The sequence below is a fragment of the Balaenoptera musculus genome, chromosome 2, assembly GCF_009873245.2.
Source record: "Balaenoptera musculus isolate JJ_BM4_2016_0621 chromosome 2, mBalMus1.pri.v3, whole genome shotgun sequence".
NCBI lineage: Eukaryota > Metazoa > Chordata > Mammalia > Artiodactyla > Balaenopteridae > Balaenoptera > Balaenoptera musculus.
In genome coordinates, this window is record NC_045786.1 from 5,469,160 (window position 1) to 5,495,423 (window position 26,264).

Below are 26,264 nucleotides of genomic sequence, written 5' to 3' on the forward strand. Positions count from 1 at the left end.
TACACTGTGTTTACCAAACACTGACAACCGGTTAGGAAAGGTTTTACTATTCAGGCTAGTTTATTGGTTATTGACCTACACACCGGTGCTGTTCCTGCAGGGAGGTTACAAAGGTTCAGTGACCTACTTTCCACTAAATAAGTTGCTCTGAAATTATGTTATGGTATTTTATGTTGGCCTAAGTTTCTCTTTCTCCTTATTATTACATTTCCAATGCTAGTCATTCTATGAACTACAGACGTATGTTTCCTATATAATCCCTACTGAACTATAAAAATTTCAGGGGAATCAAAAGTCATAGAAGAAAATTCCATTTGAGCGTTTACAAGACTTTTTTAAGTTACCTCAAGACTAAAATGGCTCTTGGTATTCTTAACAGCGTCTTCCAAAGTTGTGAAATAAAATAGAGATTTGACAAATTCAAAACGTTACTTTGGTCAAAAACAAAATGGCAAAAATAGACAAAATATAACGAGAAAGCATGAGGGAGAAACCATCAATGTTTCCAATGTACTTATTTTGGAATCAGATGTCATCATATAAATACGCATTTTATTTTCCCAAATATTGAACAATCTAAAAGTATATTTTTCTGTTTTCATTATTCATGTGGCCAAGTAGATGCCTCCAAGTTACTGGGAGGATTATAGGTCTTTTTTTTTTTTTTACTTTATAGATAAAGAAAACACTTAACAGATGAGGTAACCTAAGACAAGCCAGTGCCTTCTGTGCCTTGATTTTTCTATCATTAAAATTGGGTAATGGGGCTTCCCTGGTGGCACAGGGGTTAAGAATCCGCCTGCCAATGCAGGTGACACGGGTTCGAGCCCTGGTCCGGGAAGATCCCACATGCCGCGGAACAACTAAGCCTGTGCACCACAACTACTGAGCCTGTGCTCTAGAGCCCACGAGCCACAACTACTGAGCCCGTGAGCCACAACTACTGAAGCCCGCGCGCCTAGAGCCCGTGCTCCGCAACAAGAGAAGCCACCACAATGAGAAGCCTGTGCACCACAACGAAGAGTAGCCCCCGCTCACTACAACTAGAGAAAGCCCACGTCCAGCAACGAAGACCCAATACAGCCAAAAATAAATAAATAAATAAAATAAGTTTATTAAAAAAAATTTGGGTAATAACATTGATTCCCCCTGGTGATAATGAGGGGTTTAGAGCTCTTAACTAAAAAATCCTACATCTAGGCAAATTCTAAACTCAGTTTTTCTCAGATCCAGAGTATCTCTTGATAAGAACTGGATAGAGAGTAGTCCCTTGGCACAGAAAATGGGCGAGAACCAATGCAAATACATTTTGTTTACTGTCCTCTAGAGATGGCCTCAAAGGCCCCGAGAGGAATAGGGCTAGATTTCCAGAGCAGTCGCATGGCAAGTCCTACATAATATTTGCCTGAATTCTCCTTCGTTAACTTAGAAGTCCTGGTTTACAGGGTACGCCTAATATAAAGCTAAAAAGAAAAAAGGAAGAAAATTTAGTTATAGATTTTTTTCCTTTTGCCCTTTTTCCCACCAAGAAACATGTTAGCTGAGTTTTGTGGGTCTTAGTTCACGTTTCCTCTCCATTTAATCTAAGTTTTTTTTTTTTTTAAGTGGCATTATGCAGCTACTTACCATTTCTTTTCTTTGCTTCCTCAATTGTTTCTCAAGAAATCAGAACGTAGGCCCATTTTGCAATCCATTATTTTAGAAAGCACTGGACAATGGTTCTTTTGAAATAGTTCTTATTGATATTTTATTCAAATTGGCCAAGCCCCAGAGGAGTCGATTTAGTTGTGTGAGATTCCTTGCTTGCCTGTGTTATAATACAAGACCTTGGCTTTCACACTGTGGAGCTTAGCTCTGTACGAGCACCTGCTTCTCCCTCCCAGGGAATCGTCCTCTACTGGGGAGTCCAGTCTCCAAGCTACTGAGAGCTGCCCCCCAATTCACATCCCTCTCCCTAGAACCCTTTGCTGTTTTACTGAAAGGACTTTATCGTATCTGCAATATGAAAATATTTCAACCAAAAGGATTTCCCACTATTTCTAGTCCTCTGGCATCTTTGCCTCTCTGTCTATGACTCTGAAGGAAAAGTGCAGTCGGAATCTAAATTCCACAGGTTTACATTATTTGCTGAATTGCTCATGCTTGGCTTCCCTTTCAATTCTCTCCAAGTTCTTGGAATCATGATGAAACCCAGAATCGAACATTGCTCTCTGTAATGAAGATGTGTGAATAATGTGATAAAAATTATTTTTCACTATGTTGGCTAGAACCTTACCCATTTAAAATAATGTGTCTTACAGTTTTTCAGAAGGATGGAAAATAGTCATAAAAACAAATCATGGAGGATTATTTTACACCTCTGAGATTTCAATAGTAAATATTCATCAAATCATTTACTGAAGATAGGATTAAGAATGACTGTAGCCGCTTGTCCCATGACGTCCGTGGAGAAAGTATCATTCAATTTCAGGGTTCCGCTCTTCCTGACGAGTTCTCATGTGTCTGATTGAATGCTACCTCCTGGCCATAAACTCAACTATGATATACATCTTGCTTCTTGAAGAACTTTTTTTAAACCTTGACTAAGTTCTTTTCTCTCCCTAGAAGACAATCATCCTAGTTACATTTAATTATATTCTACTTAAGAATTTTGTGTATATTTTGATTGTAATATAAGATATCACAATTGGTTCCCCTATGATTATGGAAAAGTGTTTACTATCATTGTTTTCTTATGCCTGTGGTTTTGTCACCAAGTGTCTTCTCACTGAAGAATCAGACTGATATCTTTGATCTAATGCAGTGAGGTGATATGTACAGCTTGAGAAAAAGATGTATGTGTGTGAATTACTTGATGCCTGCTGACATATTTATATCTCATCTTCTTGTGTATTACCTTGTTTATGCTAATCCTTGATATGTTCTTAGACTTTAGGTAACTTCACAAATTCTGATATTATGTAATGTTTGATTTCTTATGGATAACATTTGGAAGAGCATCCCACCTTAAAGAAATTACTACTGGAAATGACACGAGAATGTTTTAATCATTAAGCAATTTGCCAAATATCACAACTTTCACAATTTATTGAGTCAGGCTTTAAAAATGAGCAGATTGTCTTGAACGGTTTGCTTAGTTATCTGATAATATATTGCCATCTACAAAAAAATTAAAATACCCTCTCAGCTTCCTCTACTTCTCCTTATTGTTGAATACAGACCTTTTATAAACAACTAGTGCATTTTGGCTATGTCTCAGTATAGATATACAACGGCTATTTCACGAATGATTTTTCTGTAATTAAACTAGTTCCTTTAATTTTTTTGAAACATAAGCAAGTATATGACATACTTTACGTTACATTTCACAGCCTTTCCATAATTTTCTAAGATAGCCACCACTGTGATAGTCTATATCATCAAAGAGTTAAAAAACTAACTCTTTAGTGCGTAAAGGATATCTGCATAGCAGGTCATTCGACCAAAGTAGAACTGAGATTTTAATCTAGCATCAGCAATATTTCCTATCATTCTGTGATTTTGCTTTTACAACTTAATGTATTGTTGCTGGCTAAAGATATTTTTATAGCTAATTCATACTATTTTTTGATTCTCACATTCACCTCCTCTGAATGTTTTAAATTCCAGTGGAGCTCTTGGAACAAGAAAAATTCTAAGGCTATAATTAAGGTACACAATTTGGCAGTATTCAAACTGTGAATCTGAGTTTAATGTATTTCTTTTTTGTCCTGCTTTTCCAACATCATATTGTTTCTTATTACACGGTAAGGTCATTAAAGTTAAGTCTTTAACATTTTTAACTTGTAGATTTATTCCCAATTAGAAGCATTTCTATTCCAGGATTTTCAAAATAAAGGAATCCTTTGGGCTTACTTTAATAAACATATCTTGAATTGATACCTCAAAATTTCTTCAGGTTGTATAAAAACATAACTAAAATGCCAAATGTGTTCCTAAAACGACTTAAAATTTAAATTGCATAGATATTTTCTGATAAAAAATATCAATTTTCTTTAAGATAATACAATTAAAAGAGGAGGGGGCTTTTAATGTACAAATATATTAAAAATGCATACATCAAGATTCTTTCAGTTAAAAGCAGTAGATTATCTTCAAGTTTGCTTGGATGTAGAGTTTATAGAAAGGATACTGGGTTATCTCATCTCGTCAAAGAAAGGTTTAAAAATAAGAAGGGGACTAATAGGCTTCCAGAACACAAATCCTTCAAAATGTTCTGTCTTTCCCCCTCTTTCTGCACGACAGCTTCATTTCCTCTTGTTACAACCTGGCTTCCTACCGCAGTCAGGAGACTGCTGCTGCTGTTTTCCAAGTTAAACATATTTGGCTCCCACTGTTGACTCCTTCTTACTCAGTTACAGTTTGAACACATCTGATTGGCCTAGATGGGGTCTGAGATCCTACCTTGGAGTAATCAGTCAATCTATCAACAGTGCTCAGGACGGTGGGGTTCCATAAAGAATAATTGCACCATGATTATGATTAGGATAATCCTTACTATATCAATTAGGAATTTTTATGGCACAATTAACAGGAAACTTAATTCAACCTGGTTTAAACATAAAAGGGCAATTTATTGGCTTTCCTTCTAGACAGCCTCAAAGTTGGTGGTCCCTCATATCCGCTTAATCTAACATTTTCATTTTGTCATCAAACGTTCTACTTTTTCTGTTCTCACTCTGTGCTACTCCAGTGTGAGTCTCACCCTAAAGCTGGCTTCTGTCTTGGCTGTAGGGTAGCTGCCCTCACAGTGGGGCTTGCATACCCCTCATGCATGTCTAGGAAGAGAGAGGATGTCTATCCAGTGGCATGCTGGAGTTGGCTTGTACCATCTTGCAAGAGTCAGTCATGCTCCTCTGGTCCAAATTCTGCATTTAATGACCTCTCATTGGTAACTTGACATTGGCTATAGTGGGAGTATTTCTACCACAGAAATTAGCAAATGCTACAAATGAGGGTGTTCCTCTTTCCCTTGGAGAGCTAGTTGTTCTATTTACCAGCACACTACTGTCTATTCCAGATTCCAAACAGTTTACCTGAAATTTACTCTAAATGGATTGGCCTAGGTCACATGCCCACCCTTGAACCAAGATCTATGGCCAGGGGACTTGAAATTATAAAGTAAATGTATACCATAGTTTCTTCAATTTATAAGAATGTTCTAACAGCAAACAGGCAGTCTGATTTTAAAGTCCATTACGTCATAGTATGTGCTTGTATAAGAGATTGTAACGTAGTTTTGGGCAGTTCCAATGGGGAATTTTAAGTAGGTAAAGTGTGTGCGTGTGTGTGTGTGTGTGTGTGTGTGTGGAGGTGTTAGGTACATGTGCAAGTTATCATCTAGATGAGATAAAAGTGTTTTCTGTTGTTTTTGTCAATGAGAACATGAAAAATATGCTACATCATTAGCCATCAGAACAATGTAAATTAAATATCACAATGAGGTACCATTTCACACACAACAGAATGGCTAAAATGAAAAAGACTGACAATATCAAATGTTGGCAAGCATGCAGAGCAACTGGAAGTTTCATACATTCCTCATGAGAATAGGTACTGATATAGCCACTTGGAAGAATTTGACTGGCAGTTTCTTATAGAATTAAATACATACATTATTTATGACCCAGCAATTCTACTCCCAGGTATTTACCCAAGAGAAATAAAAACTTACGACCATTCTAGTATCTAGAAAGAAAAGAACTCTTAGAACTCAACATTAAGAAACATGTAGCCCAGTTTAAAAATGGCAAAGGAGGGAATTCCCTGGTGGTCCAGTGGTTAGGACTCCTCGCTTTCACTGCCGAGGGTCTGGGTTCAGTCCCTTGTTGGGGAACTAAGACTGAGCAAGCCACACAGTGTGGCCTAACTAAATATTTTAAAAATGGCAAAGGATCTGAACAGATATTTCTTCCAAGATATACAAATGGCCAATAAGCACATGAAAAGATGCTCAGCATCGTTAGTCATAGAGACATGCAAATCAAAACCACAGTGTACTACCATTTCATACTCAATAGCATGGCTAAGTTAGACAATAACAAGTGTTGGTGAGGATGTGGGAAATTAGAACCCGCATGCTGGTTCTAATTGCTGTTGTGGTGGCAGAATGGTGCAGCCTCTTTGGAAAACAGGCTGATAGGTCCTCAAAACATTAAACATAGGGTTGCTATATGAGTCTGCAATTCTACTCCTACTTATTTACCCAAGAGATTGAAAACACGTATCCACACAAAACCTTGTATGTGAATATCTATAGCAGTGTTATTTATAATAGCCAAAAGGTAGAAACAAAACAAATGTCCATCACCTACAAAATGGATAAACAAAAATGTGGTCTATCCATACAATGGAATACTATTGAGCTTGGAAAGAATGAAGTACTGACACATGCTAGAACATGGATGACCCTCAAAAACATTATGTTAAGTAGAAGCAGCGAGTCACAAAGGGCTGAATATTATATATTGTATATATATGATTCTGTTTACGTGAGATGTCCAGAGCAGACAAATCCACAAAGACTGAAAGTAACTTAGTGGTTGCCTAGGATTGGGAGAACAGGAGAGGGGGAGGATGGGGCGTGACTGTGAATGGGTACAAGGTTTCTCTCCGTGGGGATGAAAACGTAGAAATGGGGGAAATGTCAGACACCTAAAGTTCTGTGGAACAGTGAATTGGTAACACTTTTCCAAAGGACTGTTTGATAAATCTGAAAAAGAATTTTACCTTAGTACCAGTAACTCAACTTCTAAAAATTTATTCTAATGAAATAATGAGAAACTTCTGCAAATATTTATATATAAAAATGTTTGTTTCAACAGTATTTTTAATCACAAAAGCTAGAAAAGATAGAATTATTAAGCTGTGGGGGACGAATTGAACATAGTATGGCACATCTATATATTAGAATTTGATAGATGCATTAAGTTCAGTGTTTTAAAAGATATTTAATCACATTAAATGCATGATGTTATGTTATTTCATGTTAATAAAAATTAGGTTACAAAAGATCATGTGCAGGATGATCCCAATTAATGTTTTGTTGTTTGTTTGTTTTGTTTTGGCTGCATTGGGTCTTCACTGCTGCACACGGGCTTTCTCTAGTTGCAGTGAGCGGGGGCTACTCTTCGTTGCAGTGAGCAGGCTTCTCATTGCGGTCGCTTCTCTTGTTGCGGAGCACGGGCTGTAGGCGCGTGGGCTCAGTAGCTGCAGCACGCGGGCCCTAGCGCACGCAGGCTTCAGTAGTTGTGGCTTGTGGGCTCTAGAACGCAGGCTCAGTAGTTGTGGCGCACGGGCTTAGTTGCTCGGCTCATGTGGGATCTTCCCAGACCAGGGATCGAACCTGTGTCTCCTGCATTGGCAGGCGGATTCTTAACCACTGCGCCACCAGGGAAGTCTCCAATTAATTTTTTAACTATATAATTCACCCATAAAAATGACTGGATACATTGTAGTAATAAAAGTCTTTTTAACTGTATTTAAAATAGATAACCAACAAAGACCTACTGTATAGCACAGGAAACTCTGCTCAGTATTCTGTAATAACCTATATGGGAAAAGAATCTGAAAAAGAATAGATATATGAATCACTTTGCTGTACACCTGAAACTAACACAATATTGTAAATCAAAAAAAAAACCCAAAAAACAAAAGCCCCCGCCCAAAATATGCAAATAAAAAACATCCCATCACCAAAAAAAAAAAGTTTTTAAAATTTTTTGTTTATTCTGTTTTGTATTTCTCTTTAGAGTAGGTTGGAGTATATATCTGTTTTATAATTCGAAAACAAAACAATGATATATATTTTACAATCACTAAACTCTTAAGCTAATATTGTTTGTGTGAACATTTGTTTAGTTGACATTAAGGAGATTCTAATGACGTCTGCGTGGTAGGAGTCCTTTATCTGCGTATAAGCGTCACCGTTAAATGCAAGTTTCTCACTAGCAGCGCTTTGGCGTCTTGGGCTGGGTCATTCCTGTTGTGGTGGGGGACAGGGGGCCTGGGGCAGCCCTGAGCGTTACAGCACGTTTAGCAGCGTCCCTGGCCTCTCCCCACTCCGTGTCAGTGGCACACCCCAGCATGACAGCAAAAACATGTCTTCAGGTACTGCCAAATGTCCCGGGGAGGCAAGATTGTCCCCAGTTTATAATCACTGAATTAAAGGAGTCATTTTATAGGGAAGAAAATTCTGGATTGTTTCGAAGTAGGACTCAACTGTTGTGAAGTTCTCCCTGTTTCCTCACCCCTGTGCTTGTTTTGTAACTAGGGTGAGGGTCGTTCATCAGGAAACCAAGTTAAATGGCGACTTACTAAAATGGCTGTTGAGTCTCATTTTAATTTCTGGGTAAATGGCGTGAATCGTCCTCACATTTTTGTGTGATCGTTTATGTTGCTTCTGATTATTACTTATGTCGCTTCTGGTTGTTCCATGCCCTGTTCAGCTCGCTCCACTGTAACGGGAAGCTGTGTCAACGACGGCGTGCACATCGTCAGGGGTTACAGCTTATCTTCCACGCCTTTGGCGACGCTGTGTGGGGATGAGAGCCTGTCCCCTGTCACCATCTCTGGTCCAGTGCTGCTTAACTTCTACTCAAATGCACACACCACGGACTTGGGATTCAAGTTTTCCTATAGGATAACCCGTGAGTAGCCATAATGATGTAGTTTGGAATTTTCTTTTTTTCTCGAGCAGTTTCCATAAGGAGATTTAATTGTATTCACACATCACCAAGTTGAAGACTCAGAGACCTTAAGGGAGAAAATTATTAATTAGGTGCATGGTCTTTAAAAAAAAAAAAAATGGGAGGCCCTTTTTCATGAACTTTGCCAGAACTACTCTTTGAGAATCAGATGGAAGACTGAGATTTATTTTTGATAATTTAAGTTAGAACGAACTGCTACCTTCAGTTGTTTGTACATTGCATAAAGTGACTTTTGGGCCTGGACTGTCCAGTTGCCTATTTCATTTTCCCAAGTCACTCTGTTGAAAAACAATCCTTTATACATTTAGAAAAAATGTAAGAGAATATCTTTATGATCTTCTGGTAGGAAAGAATTTTTTAGCAATATGCAAAAAGCACAAGTCGTAAAAGAAAAGATGGATGTATTCAACTACATGATAATTTGCAGCTTCTCTGTATCAAAATCAGGGTGAGAAGACAAGCCACTGAATGGACAAAGACCTTTGTAGCTACCGAGATCTTTTCATTTTTTGTGGACAGTTTGATCCATGTTTGTTTGAAAATCATAAGATTCTATTTCCCTATTTTGAATGGTCTTTTCCTCTCCTGCAATAACCTTGGCTTGTTTGCTGACAGCATTTTTTTTCACATCATCCCAACTTCAGTAACATGGGCAAAAGAAGATCTTGCAAAATGTTTGTTTGATCTTTACTTGACAAAACCCATTGCAAAATGTAGAAAGTCAAATTGTTTTCTTTCAAATAAATTGTTGTTCCCATCCACAGAAGAGCCTGAAAATGTTTATTTACTCATGAAACAGGCCTTCGCGGTTTGTGCACATTAGCTGCCACTGAGGCCTGGCCCTGTTTGTAATGCATGATTTTGTGTGGCCCAGGGGTTCTGTTAGCACAAACAGAACATTCCTTCCCCCAGTTGTCTGTTGGATAAAGAGAAGGGGTGACTTGTTTTATTCTTTTGGTACAACTAGTGTTGTGGAGAGCTTCCTCCCCACTTTATATTCTTTTACTCTTTAATCCCTCATTTTCCTAAAACACTGTATACAAGGGTCCACATTATCTACTATGAGAGTCTCTTTTAAAGAGGGTTGTTGATATTGAAATTTCAACTCTTGACAATGTACAAATTTGGGAGTTATTTTAGGCATTGACAAGCTTTCAGAGACCACATTATTGTGAACAAGATGAAACAGAATAATGGCTACACAAATCTAACATTTAATTCACTGCAGATGTACCCAGGGGCCTGAGCACATGAATACTTACGGGCATAGAGAGAATAGCTTTCCCTGCAATGTGGGCTCAATTGAGACAAAATAAACAAACAGACAAATAAAAAATTACCTTAAATGGCAGCCACTATTTGGTTATCATTTCTAAGAGATGTAAATGGAATATATCCATTGATAGTATATAAACCATAAAAATATCATCAAAATATACTAACCTTACTATAATTTTAGAATCATAAAGTAAAATAAATATAAAACTTTCTCACTGCTGTGAGAATAGGGCACTTTCCATCATTGCACGGCACAAAGTAATCCTCCTTATATGCAAAGCCAAGCCAAAAAAAAAAAATTCTATATTTTGTATAATGGGATTTCATTCTATTTTTATGGCTGTTGTTTTATTGACTAGTCGTAGTAACTAAGGGCTGTGGGCTGTTGATTGCTGGACTCGGGGTGGGCCTACCTTCCTCATGCTTGTTGAGGATTGGTAATAAAACTTGGTCAAGTATGGTCCTTACCAGTCTCACGACCAAATAGAAATACACGGGACCCAAGAGCTATGCATTTGAGCCCACAGAGGGAACTAAACTCCGTTATTTCAAAAGTGATTTCTAAAATTTCACCTTATAGTAGCCTATCATGGACATAGGAGACTCCAATCCATATTATTTAAGATTTTTAGATCACAGTCGTTCCTGGGTTCATAAGCCCACAATGTGCCTTGGATTCTGCACACCTTTTCTAAACTTCCAGCAATCACTGTTATCCCTCTGAATCTGTCACTGCATTATAGAGAAAGGACAATTATATTCCAGCATGTGAAATGTTCTTTCTCATTATTTTCACTCTGGCCATTATTTTGGCTCAGACTTATTCCATTCCAAGAGGTGCCTTGAAACATTCTTCCCTGCTTCTACTCCTTACTGTCTTTTCCCTCTACCTCGGTGGAAAAATCTGAATTATTTGTAAGCACAATAGAGAGAGATTTACATTGCTTTAAGGCAAATAATTATCATCTCTCTTGGGGAAAAAGGTACCATACATAGTAAAGAATGTCTGGAAATGACTTTCCTCTGCCATGAGTCATAACCATTCTCTGCCTGTTCCCCGCCTTCTGTTGCAGCCTGTGGTGGTGTGTTCAACCTCTCCACCGGGGTCATCAAGAGCCCTTTCTATTCCTACTCTGCGTACCCTAACAACATGCACTGTTTGTACACCATCACCATCAGGGACGACAGAGTAATCCAGCTCAAGTACGTAAGACCCATTTACCTACTTAAGAAAATCCTCCCAGCTCTGTTTACAGAAAAGATGTTCATTTAATGATGCGGAACACTGATTCTCATCAGAGGCACATACAGGGATCTGGAGGAAGGGAAAGTAAGCATGTGGTGTGATCCTGTTAGCCTGGGAAATGGGCCCCCTACCCTCCACGCAAGCCAGTGGTCATTCAGGGGAAAAACAGGCGCTCACTCCACCAGTTCAAACAATTGTTGTAGTTTTCCGACAGTTTTAAAGGAGCTTCATGTACTGGGGTGTAAAGTTATAAGCCTATCTTTAAATCAAAGGGCATGGGGAGGGCAAGAGAAAGCAGTTTCCATTTTGGGGGCACATATTATACACAAAGAACTTTAATGAACACGTCCACCATTCTCTTATTTAGTTCTTGAAACAGTCAGATGAGGTACGTATCATTAGTCTCACTCTACTGATGCGAAAACGGAGGCTCAGCAGTGTCACGTAACTTTCCCAGAGTGACATAGTGTTAAATGAAGAGTCAGAATCAGAACCCGGGTCAGACTGATCTCTCCAGACCGTGTCCTTCATACTTCCCTATGCTCGCTCCCAAAGGGTGAATTTTCTAAGTACTTAAGAAATTCCTTTTTATTCCCATATCAGAGCACCTCTAAACGGGTGCTATATGAGATATCTTATATCATCAGGAAAATTCTCCCCTCATCCTGCATACTTCCAACAAGACTGATTAATGGAAAGCAACCTCCAGTTCTCTGAGTGATAAAGTTCACTATTGCTGTCATCTGAGATGATGTATTTCTAACTCCTGTGTTTCAGTGATATACAGCATATGGTGGAAAACTCTGAAACTCAGCATATGGTGTAGTTTATGGCAATATAGAATTTTTTATAGAAGCTTAATGGGCTAGGACCCCTCCTACCTCCCTTCCTCCTATATGTCAGTGATCACATTCTCTCCCCCCAGTCATAAACTCTCCGTAATTTACCTCCAGGGACCTCATGTATCAAATGGGTCCTTGGCCTGTAAGGCACATCTCCTCAAACCTGGTTTGCTTCCTGTATCAGACAGTGAGTGGTCTACAGGATGGACCCTGGAGAACACTGCGGGTCCCACCTGAGACTATTTGTAAAGAAGCTGTGCCCCAAAGCCAAAAAGTCCTTTAAGGCCCAGGAACAAAAGAATAAACAAAAAATGCCCAATGGCCAGGAGCAGGAGGGCTGTGAAGGGATCACCTGCTCAGAACGGAAACGTAAGGAACGGTTTTGTCATTTGCTGTCGTGGCACAATACTTGGTTCTTACACGTGTAGGATTATAGCATATGCTATGATATGTGTATATGTTTTGCTCTTGCCTGGGCCCTGGGGCTCACCATAGTCAAAGCTCACATCAGCATGCTTGGAAAATTATTACATTCTTTCTAAGAACGTACATTCTGTGAAACAGATACTATTCTAGGTACTGAAGAAGTTGTAGACATTAGGAAAACATAAATCCTTCTAGGCTCTCAAAATAGGCCGGCTTCATGACGTCTTCTGTTAATGGGCTTTTACAGATATTTTCTGTGCTGTCATGGGAAAATGATGCAAAGCCAAAACCGCTTTGAGTCCTCTTGGAAACTCAGATTTTTATCTTCATGGATTCACGTTGTGGAAAATAAATGTATTGTCTATAGAAAATAAAAATGAAAGTAGTGATTTTGGAAATTATCTAGCTATTATTTTGCCTTCTTTTGTTATAGGAACATTAAATGTTACATGTGGTTAAAGAAAATTAAGAAATTTTTCATCTTGATCTTTATCATCAGTTTGAAAACATTCAGCCAATCAAAACCTGTTTTAAAATATTGTACCATTTTTCTCTGAAGCCTCTTAAAGGAAATAGTTTAATCATGAGATATTTTCAAATTATTCCATATTATATGTTATATATTACAGAGGCTAGCAAAAATACCAAAAACCAGAAAACAAACAAAAACACCTGAGAAAGAAGAAGAACCTAGAAAAATGATGACAGGACATCAAATAATTTAAACAGGTTTTTAAAAAATAAGCTATAATAAACCCACCATAAAAATCCTTAAGAAAATCCATGTAGGAGGCCTTGCTTGTCTGGGAACTCTGGGAATAGTTACTTGAAATGACAAAGCATAAGACCTGGATTGAAATATGGTGTTAGGGAACTATATTCAATATCTTGCAATAAACCATAATGGAAAAGAATATGAAAAAGAATATATATGTGTAATTGGATCACTTTTCTGTACACCAGAAACTAACACAACATTGTAAATCAACTATACTTCAATTTAAAAAAAGGAAAGAAAAGAAAAGAAATACTATGTTAGACAATGAAAGAAAAGTCAAGGATGTATCTGTCAGGATAGGTTATAAGTGGTAACAAACAACCCCAAGGCACAGTAGCTTAACTCAACAAGTTTATTTCTCACTTGTATGAGTGTGTCCAACGTGGCCTGGCAAGGAGTCTCCTCTCATCATGTTCACTTAGCTGCCCAGGTTGATGGAAACTCATTTCTACGTTTGCTTCCGTGATCATCACTGCAGTAGAAGGCAGTGTGGCAAACTGAGTAGTAGTTCTTAAAACTTCTTCCAAAAGTAATACGCATGACTCCTGCTTACATTTCTGTGGCCAGAGCATGTCTTAGGGCCACATCAGACCTCAAAGTGTGCACGGAAAGACAATCCTAACAAATGTCAGGAAGGCTGAGCGCTGGGATGAGTGGTGACATGCCCGTGACGACCACAGTGATCTGAAATGTGAATTTCTGGTTATAGCAGTTAAATAAGACTCAAGAGAATTTAGTTCATTCTTTCCTACCATTGGGTTTTTATATTTGTTATTTCTTTTATGAGGAATAACTATTTCTTATTCCTAGTTTTCAAAATCATAATAATAACGATCATTTGTTGGGTCTGTCCTTTTTTTTTGAGCATCTACTGTATGCCAGTTACCATAATTTGCTTTTTACACACTGTTTCACTTAACCTTAGAATAAACTCCATTTAAAAAGAGGGAAACAGACTGTGAGAATGAGAATGAAGCTCTGATTCTAAAACCAGCATTTCTTCCACTCTATTACATTAGCATTCTTCCCATTAATAAAAAATAGATTGATAGTACCACTTGATCTCACAAAAATAACAAGGGAACAGAGTAAATACCCTATTTTTAATGAGATGGAAAAACTAAAGTGTTGCTGAAATGACAAATAAATATCAGTTCAACTTATCAAAACTTTTATGTCAGGTAGATTTAATATGTCCTTGACTGTAAACCCCTGGAAATCCAGGACTATATCTTACTCATCTTTATATCCCCAGAGCTTATGACACTCCTTGACATATTCTAGTCTTTCAAAAACTTTCCTCTAAACTTTTGAACTGATCAGTAAAATAGTATACTGTTTCTACATTTCCTATCAAGTGAAACTTGGATGCTGTTGGCCTTTGTCTTGTCTTTTTTTCTTTGAATAAGAACTAAATCTATAATTTAATGGAAATCCAAATGGAGAACATTATTATTAACAAGGTTCATTTCACAGGTTCAATGATTTTGATGTGGTTTCCTCCACCTTGTGCTCCCAAGACTACCTGGCAGTTTACGATGGTTCTAACACCAGTGATCCCCTTCTTGGCAAGTTCTGTGGTTCCACGCTTCCACCAGGTGTTAAGAGCAGCAGTAGTAGTATGTTCCTGGAGTTCAAGACAGATTCGTTTGAAACAGCAAGAGGTTGGAGGATATCTTTCTGGCAGACACTGGGTAAGAATTTTGCATGTGTAAATCTATTTTTCATGACTGTTAGTTTTCCGCTTTGTTTAATTTTTTTCACCTGTCTAAAGTTGCTCTTCATTTAAGTTGAGAGGAATATGTCACATAAAATTTTGGTTTTAAAAATTACATATGGTGTATTTTGAGTAAAAACAAAAAAATCACTCAACAAATGTGTCTCTCTAGTATTTAAAGACAAAGTCTGTCTACACCACCATCTCAAATGAGACCTGAGTCTCATTTTGTCACCCATGGAAATGGTGGAAGTTAAGCCTATAGGTAGCAAAGTCCAGATCAAGAAAGAAGGCCCTGTAGCCTCTGTTGACTTTATCCTTAAAATGGTGAAGAGCCTGGGAGACTTTTAAGTAAAGAGTGCACAGCCCGACTGGACTTCTGGAAAGGTCATAGTGGTAGCAGGGTGGAGAACGGTGGAAGGAAGAAGCTGATCACAGAATTCCAGATGAGAAAGGTTGAAGGCTCAAACTAACACAGTGGGAATAAAAATAGAAGAAGGGTGGAAATCTCAGAGATATTCAGAAGGTAGAATACCTTGGAAGTACAGTGTTGGGAACTTGATGCTTATTACATGAGGACAGGCATTGAGGATGACTTCTATGGGTGACTAGTTGGATACTGGTGCCTTAGGAGGCTAAGATTTAGGGAAGAAATATTGTATTTGGTTTGGATCGTTTTGGGTTGGAGGGCCTATGAGATATCTAAATGGAGAAATAGAGGAGGAAACGGAAGCTTGAGAAGCAACTTGGGCGGAGGAGGTGATCTGGGAGTCATCTAGAGGTAAAAGGAAAAGCTGGGTGAGAGGATCAATCAAAAATAGCACCCTCGTTTATTCCCACTGCTTCTGAGAAATAATTATCTATATAGAATTAACTTGGAACTTTGAATCCTTTAAAACAGCGGTCCCCAACCTTTTTGTCACCAGGGACCGGTTTTGTGGAAGACGATTTTTCCACGGACGGGGGTGGGGGGATGGGTCAGGTGGTAATGCGAGCGATGGGGAGCGACAGATGAAGCTTCGCTCGCTCACCCGCCGCTCACCTCCTGCCGTGTGGTCCGGTTCCTAAAAGGCCACAGACCGGTACTGGTCCACGGCCTGGGGGTTGGGGAGCCCTGCCGTATGAGTTAGCCGGTCTGTTCTCTGTTTACCTGAACTCGTAGCATCAGTGGCACAGTCTAAGATAATTTATATTTGACTCTGGGAAGTGTTTCGATTCTTCCATTTGAATATAGAAGTGAATAATGTTCTGAAAACAAACTGCTCACAAAACGAATCGCTTACTGTGGAGACTCAGAGAAACCTGGGAGGGTTTCTACAATAAGAATCTCGACTCACTGTTCAAACTCTTTCTTCCTCTTTACCCCATGCTCTGGCTAACCTTCATCCCTCTGATAGAAAGCAGAGCTCACCTTCACGTTCTTGACATTTGGTGTGTGATTTTTCTCATGCATTTTTTGAGGGGAACAATTAGACATTTGTGTTTTGAAGACTTCCCAATAAAACGCAGACATGGTGCAAATTGTATCAGAAAATCACTTTGCCACCTACCCTACTTAGCTGTATCAACAGTGACTTGAAAGCAAGTCTCATGGGCAGACAGAGAGCATTGCCTTAATGGAATTGCCCAAGTGAAGTGTCATGTAAAACACAGAGGGCTATTTTGAAAGAAAAATTAATTTTCCTTTGGAGACTTTTTGCACAAGAGAACTTGTTTATTCGTGCCTTTAGCACAGACTTTAGAATCAAATGACACATAATTGCATAGCTCTTGCTACCTGCTTTCAAGTTGTTTTTCTTTTTTCCTAATGTATTCTCACATGATCATTGAAATCATCTTAAAGCACTCCACACGGCTGTCACCTGCGTGAAAGCTTCCAAGTTAGCCAGTGTTCCCTAGCCTCATTAATTATTACATTTTTCTGAGCTACAAAAAGACATTTTCGGACTTAAGGTGATTTTACTGAACTGAAGTAGCACAGAAGGAAAAATCTTACACCGCCAAAGGCCCTGCTCATCCATAAGCATTGGACACTTTCAGTGAATAACTATTTTCCTCTGGTCAGTTAGAGAGAGAAGAGGTTTACATGCAGAGAGCAGAAATAGGGTCTCATTCCTTGCCTTCCAGTGTGCTACCCCTGCGTGCCTCTCACCTCTTCTTCACGTATAAATGCTATTGGCCACTTGGGAATATTTAAGAAGTAATTTTAAGTGATCTTTACTGGTATTTTTTTTCCTGAACAACCGATTGTCATAATTTTGTAGTGTCTTGGTCTTACAAACCTTTCAAGACCACCCTTATAAATTCACTGATCGTTCTGCAGAGCTTTTCAATTTGGTTTGTTTTTTGTTGTTTATGGTGAGAAAAAGAGGAAGAAACAATAAAGAGTATGTTGAATTCTAGGGTTTATAGAATCTTTTTCTTACAGATCTATATAAAGCACTTAAACTTGGCTAATAAGATGCACTTTTCCCCTCAGTCTCGTCCATTTCAAACTGCCCTGGGCGTCCTGTAAAGAGAGAAAAAACAACTTTAAGGATGGGACAGTGAATTTTAGTTTCCAAAACTGTCACTTTCGCCTGGAAGACAGTATCTTCCCTGAATAAATAATTGATGTGAAGAGGAGACCATTTTAGTCTGTGACATCTGTTTAGCTTACCTTGACCTAAACACTAGAGCTTTACAAATTTGCTATTTTGATTCCACACTTGACAATACTTGATGTACATCTGCTTTAATTTTTCAGAAGTCAGTAAGGAGCTGGCTCATACAATAATATGATTATTAGATAACTTCTCCTTGGGCATTTGTTATATTTGTATTGCTAATGGGTCAGAACAAATTTGGGGGAAATATCCCCCTAGTTTGTCGCTAATGAATTATGTGAAATCAGGTCTCCTCTTTTATGGAACTTCTTCTGTGAAGGGCCACCTGCACGGGATGGAAGGTAAGGAGAAAGCAAAGCCAGCACTTCCTCGGAGCTGATACCTACTTGTGAAGTACACCTGCCTTCCCGCTTTCCCCATCACTCCTCCCCTACATGACTAATTGATCCCTGATAACGGATAACCAGCGAAGTACTCATCCTGGGATCTGTGAAACTCTGAAATTATCTGCAGATCTAAGCATTTTTCTGGAGAGTATGCAACTTTCACCCGATTGTCAGTGGTGTCCATGATCCTGTGAAGTTTAAAAAGCCTTCAGTCCTATGGATTTGGCCAAAGTGGGCAAGCTCCACGGTGCAGAACTAACACTGATGAGTACCCTTTATTCTACCCACTTCTGCTTGCTGAGTTCCTGCCCCTCCTTTACCACCAGAGTCTGCTTCAGCTCTGGCTGTGCTCACCTGTGTCACTCACGGAGCATTTCAGACCTGCAAACGTGTTTTTAAGCCGTCAAAGCCCCCATTTCTTCTTACTGCACTGGTCTCACGCCAGAGTGCCTCTCATTCAGTCTGTTTTTTTGTTTTTATTATTATTTTTAAAAATTTATTTATTTTATTTTATTTTTTTGGCTGCATTGGGTCTTTGTTGCAGTGCATGGGCTTCTCACTGTGGTGGCTTCTCTTGTTGTGGAGCACAGGCTCGAGGCGTGCGGGCTCAGTAGTTGTGGCACGCGGGCTCAGTAGTTGTGGCTCACGGGCTCAGTAGTTGTGGCTCACGGGCTCAGTAGTTGTGGCTCACGGGCTCAGTAGTTGTGGCTTACGGGCTTAGTTGCTCCACGGCATGTGGGATCTTCCCAGACTAGGGATTGATCCCGCGTCCCCTGCATCGGCAGGAGGATTCTCAACCACTGCGCCACCAGGGAAGCCCCCTTTCCCAGTTCTGTTTCTCATGACAGCTTCCCACAGAGACACAGAACCTGAGTTAACCCCACCACCACCCCCAGCCAGGGGCACTTCCTCTCCTGGGCGCTGCTCGAGGAAATAATAAAGCGGTTATTTCTTACTTGAAGCCATGCACCTTGGAGGATGGGTGAGAGAGGAAAGAACATTTATTCATGCAGTTATGTTCCAGGCCCTGTCAGTCTGTTTTCGATGTGCTCATCCCATTAGATGCGAAACTTGTAGATACAGGATTAGATCAGGGATTTAAACTATGTTTATTGACTGTGTTGGACCATAGTAACTAAACTTGTTTTCTTAAGTAATGTATCATATAACCCTTTAGCAAAATGTCAGGGTCAAAAACTGAACTTGGCCCAGTTAGTTTTGAGGTCTGTGGGCATTTGGATCAGTGGGCTGTCAAGGAGAAAGTAAAGCATGTCTCCTTCAGGGTGACATGTCCCGGAAGGACAAGGCCGTCACCCTGGGGAAGATGGCGGTCTGAGGGACAAGAGGACGTCAGTGACCAGAGGTTCACGGCTCCAGAGGCTGTAAATCCTGAACACATGACTGAAGCTCCAGCCCCCTGTTGCCCACAGCTCCCGGGCTGAGGATGAGGGCTACTCTCTGTATCCCTCTGCCCGGGGTATTTGCCACATAGAGAATGAGGCAGGTGGCATTAAGGTCAGACTCACAGACACTTGCTATGAGACTCTTGCTATGAGACAAAGGCAAAAATACCAAAGCACATGTTTAACAAGGACAAAGGTGGGGACATGCCCAAACGGGCAGGGCTGTAGACCAGGGAGCAGGTGACGAGACCAATGGCTTTATTACATCATTTCCTGGTGAGATGCCTTAGAAAAGTCCTATAACTTTGCTGAGCTCAGCTTTTATCCACTAAAAACGTTCAATTTGAAATATTACTTCATTCTGTCTTTTAAGAATGTGATGGGGATGCAGTAGGTAATTTCTGTAAAGTACTTTAGACGCCAAAGAGAAAGACTGATACGGATCAGAAAGTAATATTGAAGACCTGGATTTCTATAGGTCTCCATGACCCCCCCACCCTCTCTCTAAGGTGGAGGAGCGGGAGAGAGGAGCCATTATTATCAACAGGACCACTCCAGGGTGCACTGAAATCTAACCAGCAGACCCTAAAGTACATTTTATAACTTAAAGCCCAAATCAAAAGCTAAATTCCAATAAAATTCCCAGGCCTGGCAGACACCTGGCACGTAACTGTTACTCCATCAGTCCATCGATACTGGCTGTGTGAATGAATTAAAGAATAAATGGATAAATTATGCTTACTTTATAATCACATTATATTATGTATAATATGTATATGTTATACATTGTATCTAGATTCACCTCATTCTCAATATGCAGTCATGGTTCATATAGTTCAGCTGTTACTCGGGGTGGTAAATTGGATGACTTTTATCCTTAGAGAATTAGGAATACAGGGTCAGACTCAACATTCAGGTTGTGTGTCTGGTCTCTGGATTTTTACGTGCCGCCTTAACATCTGGAAACTATCTCTCAGACATGCTACAGGAAGACAGTTGGCAGTGGTGGGAAGAAGTTGAGGTGGTTGAACAGGAGTTTACTTGTAAGAGGGGATGGAGAAGAAGGAAAGGTACACAGAGAAAGCTGGTGCCAGTTTGGGGCCCCAAAGATGGAAAATATAACCACAGCAAACGGAGGAAAATGTAACAACATATCAAATTCAGACTTCTGCTTCTAGTTATTTTTAAATTTCACAGTTTTGGTGTTGTTTGGACACCAAAGGGGCATTCTAAAGTTCTGTAGCTAAACATTAAAAAAATAAACTTAAAAACACTCAATGACACTAAATATCGATGTGTCTATGTCTCTATTGTGCTTGCTAGCAGCCTGATGTTAGCTGCCAGACGACATTACTTTTAAAAGTACAATTGCAGGAAGATAGTTGAATTATAAAGTGAATAATTTCCTAAGTCACTGCTCAAATAACCCTCAGTTTAGCAAAAATGGGGATATTACTCGAAAGCAGTGTTTTGTCTGTTCTCTTAATGTCATTTGCTCCCTCTGATGAAGTCTGACAATGAGATGAGCTGAAATTGTAAACCCATTTGCAGAAAACTAGACTAAGCTTATTTCCGCTCTTTTTAAGTCTTGTAACTTTCACTGCTGATTAGGCATCCCTTGGGAGATGATGCCAAAGACAAGGTTATCTGCAGGTTCTCCTTTGTGGGTTTTATGGACAAGGGTTTTTTGCTGAGCTGAGAATGTGGGAATGTGGTAAAGAAACTAACAAATGCTTAGTTCACCAAAACCTTACAAAAGCAAGTAGGCAGGAGTAAAATTCCAGATAAGCCAAAAAAAAAAAAAAAAAAGAAAAGGTTTTTATTAAAATATATTCCAATATCAGTCTGTGCTCTAACCCACTCACCCCCTCCTTAAATGACCAGATTGCTGCCCCTGGTCTTGAAGGATAGGATTGTCATTGGGAAAATGAAACCAGATGGTATTGTGAAGACCAAGCTAAGTGATAAAATTGAATTAGTGGTAAATTATAAGATATCACTTTGAAAAACATTGAAATAAACAAGAAGCTGGGAAGCAATTATTCTGCATAACCTAAACAACACCAGCCCTCCTAAAAATGCAACTCATCCAACAACTGGATGTTTAGGATTAAATTATTTATGAGCATAGATTCCCTGTAAAAATCATTATCCTTATTCATTGGGCCTGGCTTCAATGTAGTGTTTCCAGCAGCATAAAAGCAGACTGTCATGTTTATGCCTGGTCAGCATTAAACACTGAAAAAAAATTCTTTACTTGTGAACAGTATGTTTAGAGATCAAACATTATCAGGGACTATATTCTTCTCTCTGTTCTGAGATGTGAAAAATCTGCTACCTTTGTGTGGTAGCTTTAATTTCAGTTCACCGCCAGGAGAAGATGTCAAGGATGCCCAAGGCATACAGATAATGACCTCCTGTCACTGAGTTCTACGGGAGGGGCTTTGCATGGATTTCCTCATCTAACCCTCACAACTACCCCTGAGATGGGGATTATCCCATTTTACAATGGAGGAACAAAGAAGTTAGGAGATTAGGTAATTTGCTTGCAGTCAAAGGGTTTATAAGAGGTAAAGCCAAGCTTGGAATCAGGTAGGACTATCTCCCAAATTCATCCTTTTCCTAAAATGCCCACATCACTTTTGTAGAGATCAATGAACACACTCAGGACGATGAGGGATTCTGGGGGTGAGTTTTCTCAAAGGCAAGTCATTTCTTTTCTAACTCTTTGCGGAGATAGAGCTACTTTTCTCCATTCTCATCTTCTCCTTTGACACTGCCTGCTTTCCAATTTGTACCTAGTCCTAAATAGTGTATTTAATTTACTATTACTATATAAATATTGCACATAACTGCAGCAGTCACTATTTCCTCTTTCCCGTAAGGAAAGGAAAAAAATATTTTTTAGTAAAATATACTATTTATAAATAATATATCATAGCATAATTATATATTTATAGTATACTTATATTTATGATACAAATATATTTTATATATTATAAATATAATATACATAAAATATATTTCTTTAGTATTTATATTTTAAGTAACATTTATATTTACAAATAATTTATATATATATGCATACATATACACATACAGTAAAAGCCCATTTTCTTTCCGATGTTGACAGACAAATGTCACATCTATCCTCACAGCTTTGCATGGCATAATGGTAAAGAATTAGCACAATTATGTGGAGTATAATTCCATTGGAATATAAGGGTAATAAATTTCTGTATAACAAAAATCTCTAACCCCAAATGATGGCCTCCAATTTAGTAAAATTTCTTAAAATTCTATCAAAATTAAGGAATTTGGGCATTTATTTTTGTAATCCTGATTGGCATTCTCATATATTTTAGTTTACAAATTGGGGAACTGAGTCACACAGAAATTAAGTGACTTGCCAGGGTCTCTTAGCAAGTCTTGAGCAGAACTGGGAAAATAATCCGTCTCCACTAAATCACACTGCCACCAGAGTCATAAAATTTAAATATCAATAGCACAATGTACAACCTAATATATTAACGAGAACAACAAAACAATTTCATGCCCTTGTTTACATTATTAAAAACTATTGGATACTCTGCTTTGATGAATTTCATAATTTTTCTAATGCAACCTATTTTATGACCATTGAATAGCACATTGCTATTAATCCTGCTGTCTAAGTAGAACATTTTCTAATTTTTGCTAACTTTTGACTTTGTAATTGTCAATGGTGAGAGAAAGTCATTCTTCTATATAGTGTGCTACACATTAGAGTGTCTGGAATTTTACAAATTTTTAAATTTGCTCTGCCTTCTGAAATCCAACACTCAGAGATTAGATTTTCTTAAGTAACAGACCTAACATCATTTATAATTGCAAATTTTTAGCTAAACAAGCATTTTCCTACCAAAAAAAAAAAAAAAAAAAAACTACCCCTTTGACAGTGTTTTAAATCTTTTGGTGATATTTTTGTTGTTGTTCTGCTGATTGTTTCTTCACAATCAAATATGCCACAAAAGTCAACTAACTTAGCTTTGAAACAGGTTAATACATAGGACCAAAAACTTGGTCCTATGCCTATATATATATATATATATATATATATATATATATATATATATATATAAATATATATATATACACGTATACAGACATATATATATATAGACATACATACACATGCACACGTACATAATATGTTTATCACATAGTAACAACTTTATAAATCAAGAAATATATTTAATCCCAAGAATTCCCATATAAACTTAGACTAGAAAGCAGAGATCCATCCAGTAAGAACTGTCTGTATATTTTCTATGCTTTCCTTAATTGCTTATTCAGCAGTATTCACCAGCCACTTAACTATGCAGGCAGTGATCTTTTCTCTGGGGATACGAAGACGAATTCAACAAGATCCCTATTTTTGAGAAGCTTACTCAATAGTCAGCAAATAATTGTAAATTCTGATAAATGCTTTTGTCAGAAGTATGTGCAGAGGACAGCAGAGGCAGAAGCGATCTGAAGTACTTCGGCGTTGAGTAAAATAAAAAGGACACAGGAAAAAAAAGTTCGAGAAAGCACTGCAGGGAATGTGAACCGTGAATTGTAGCTAGTGGTTTGTAAATGTAGCGCAGGCTCTGGGGATAGACTTTCTAGGTTCAAACTCAGTCCTGACACATCCCAACAAGTTTGACCTTGGACAATTACTTACCCTCTTGATTTTCTCATCTGTAAAAGGGGCCCACTAATAGTAACTACCTCATAGGGTTGTGGGGAAAATTAAACTAGAACATTGCCTGACACTCTTTTAGCACGCACTAAATTTTAGCTATAAATAATACTCACTCGGAAGGCCGAGAAGGCCTTCGTTGGGAAAGCAGGCATTTTATGGAGAAGAAAAAGCACGTGCAAAGTTGCAGAGGCATATCCCATTTCAGAGGCCACAGACCAGCCTGCACATTGTTACTACCGCTTTGGGTTGCCAGGTAGAGAGCAGTAGGGGCTGAAACAGGAGAGACAGGAGGGGGTGGACGAGGTGGGCTCTGCATCGGTTGCGGATGGAACCCTTAATCATTTGGAGGCTGCAGAGTACTATGATCTACTCAGATGTGGTGCAGGAAGCACATGCTAGCACCTGTGAGGATGATGTTTTGAAGTAGGGGCAGCATTTTAGACAGAGAAAAATTGGGAAAGTATTGCCATCATTTAGGCAGGGGATGAGAGCAGTGACAGTGTGAAAATAAAGAAGGAAATTGAAAGGAGAAACACTTAAGATGCAGAATCAAGAGGACACAGTAGTCTTTGAACAATGAATTGAGGGGAAAAGGAAAACATGGTGACCCTAAGGTTTCTGGACAGTATCCTGTGATCCCACTATCTAAATGTAAATTTACAGGAGAGGACCAGGTTTCATAGGAGAAAATAATAATGTTTGGTTTTGGTGCGGAATATTTGGTGCCTTTAAGTCACCCAGCTAATGTTCAGTAGGTAGTCAGATACAAGACCTAGAAGCTCAGTAGAGAGATCAGGGCTGGAAATTTTGGTCTTATTTTACTTAGAGACAATGTAATGTGTAGCACGTGTACATTTAAAATTATTATATCTTCCTGGTGAATTTGGTGAATTGACTCATGTTATTCTGCAAGGTCTTTTTTTTTTTTGCTTGAATGTCCACTTTTTCCGATTTAGCATACAGCTTCCCTAGCTTTCTTTCAGTTCATGGTATATTTTTCAATCTCTCCACTTTCAACATTTCTCTACCCCAAAGAATGTATTTGGGTTTTGTTTTGCTTTGTCTTTCAGTTGGAGATTGGACCATGTTACTAATAAACTTACTAACATTATTGGATTTAAATAGACCACCGTATTGTTTTCCGTTTGTTCCATATGTTCTTATGTTTCTTTAGCCATCTTTGTGTTTTTGCCTTTTCTGAATTAATCAATTATCACTCTCTTTTAAAGATCATTACTGTCCGGGCGGCGGGCCAGGCGGGCGCAGAGGTCGCCGGTGCTGGGCTGCGCGCGGCGAGGTTCCGGCGCCTCCGCGGAGCGTCGCGGGTCCGGGGAGGGGCGGCCGCGGCCCTGAGGCCTCGAGAACACGGCTAGGCGGCAGTCATTCGACGGGGAGCTGGCCTGCTGGCAACTAGGGGCCTGCTGGCGTCTCGGTTCTCGGCTGGCCCCGGAGCACGAGGTTGCCGGGCCGGGGACGGCAGCAGGTAGGAGTGAGCCGCTGGTGCGGTGACGAGCAGGGAAGGGAGGACACGGGCTGTTGGCCTGTGAACCTAGGCAAGAAGGAGCAGCCGACACGATCCAGACCACAGCCCGTGGGCCCAGCTCGGTCCTGGGCGGCCGGTCGGTGGAACAGACCCGCAGGTGTGGCTCTTGTCGCTCTAGGACTGGCTTCGGGACAGATCCTGCCGACGAGCCCAGGGCGCCGTCCTCGGTTCCCCGGGAGAGTGGAGTGGAGCCCGGGCGGGGGGCGTGTGCGACTCAGCACGGGGGCCACGCACGGCCAGGCTGCCGGCAAGGGCGGTGGGGAGCCCGGGGAAGCGGTGGCCTTGGGAGTGTCCTCTGATGGAAGAGAACCTGCAGGCTTATCAGGTAACTGGTGTGGAACACTGGTGTGCTGAGAAGCAGTTCTGTGCGCTTTCCCCCCTGGTGGGGCTCAGCAGTGCTGAGGCAGCAGGCGGGACACAGAAGTGTGAGCGGAGACCGTCTGGAATCCCCAGACTCCGGGGAAACTAAAGGTGACAGCCAGCCTAGTGACGAGGACAGGAGTTGGGGGCCGGTGGCGGTGGGGCAGGAAGGCGCCCAGTGGCAGCGTGGCCCGTCTGCGGTGGCA

The 26,264-nt window shown here is 39.7% G+C and overlaps 1 protein-coding gene across 2 annotated transcripts in view; it reads left to right on the plus strand.

Moving 5' to 3' along the window:
- Nucleotides 1–26,264, plus strand: part of CUBN (cubilin) — a 274,317-nt gene that overhangs the window by 217,099 nt on the left and 30,954 nt on the right. The window contains exons 58-60 of one of the 2 annotated variants that reach the window (XM_036842057.1): nucleotides 8,487–8,687; nucleotides 11,099–11,228; nucleotides 14,794–15,011. In XM_036842057.1, coding sequence (XP_036697952.1) covers nucleotides 8,487–8,687; nucleotides 11,099–11,228; nucleotides 14,794–15,011 — 549 coding nt within the window. The remainder of the gene's footprint in view (nucleotides 1–8,486; nucleotides 8,688–11,098; nucleotides 11,229–14,793; nucleotides 15,012–26,264) is intronic. The other variant, XM_036842058.1, reaches the window with a different exon arrangement.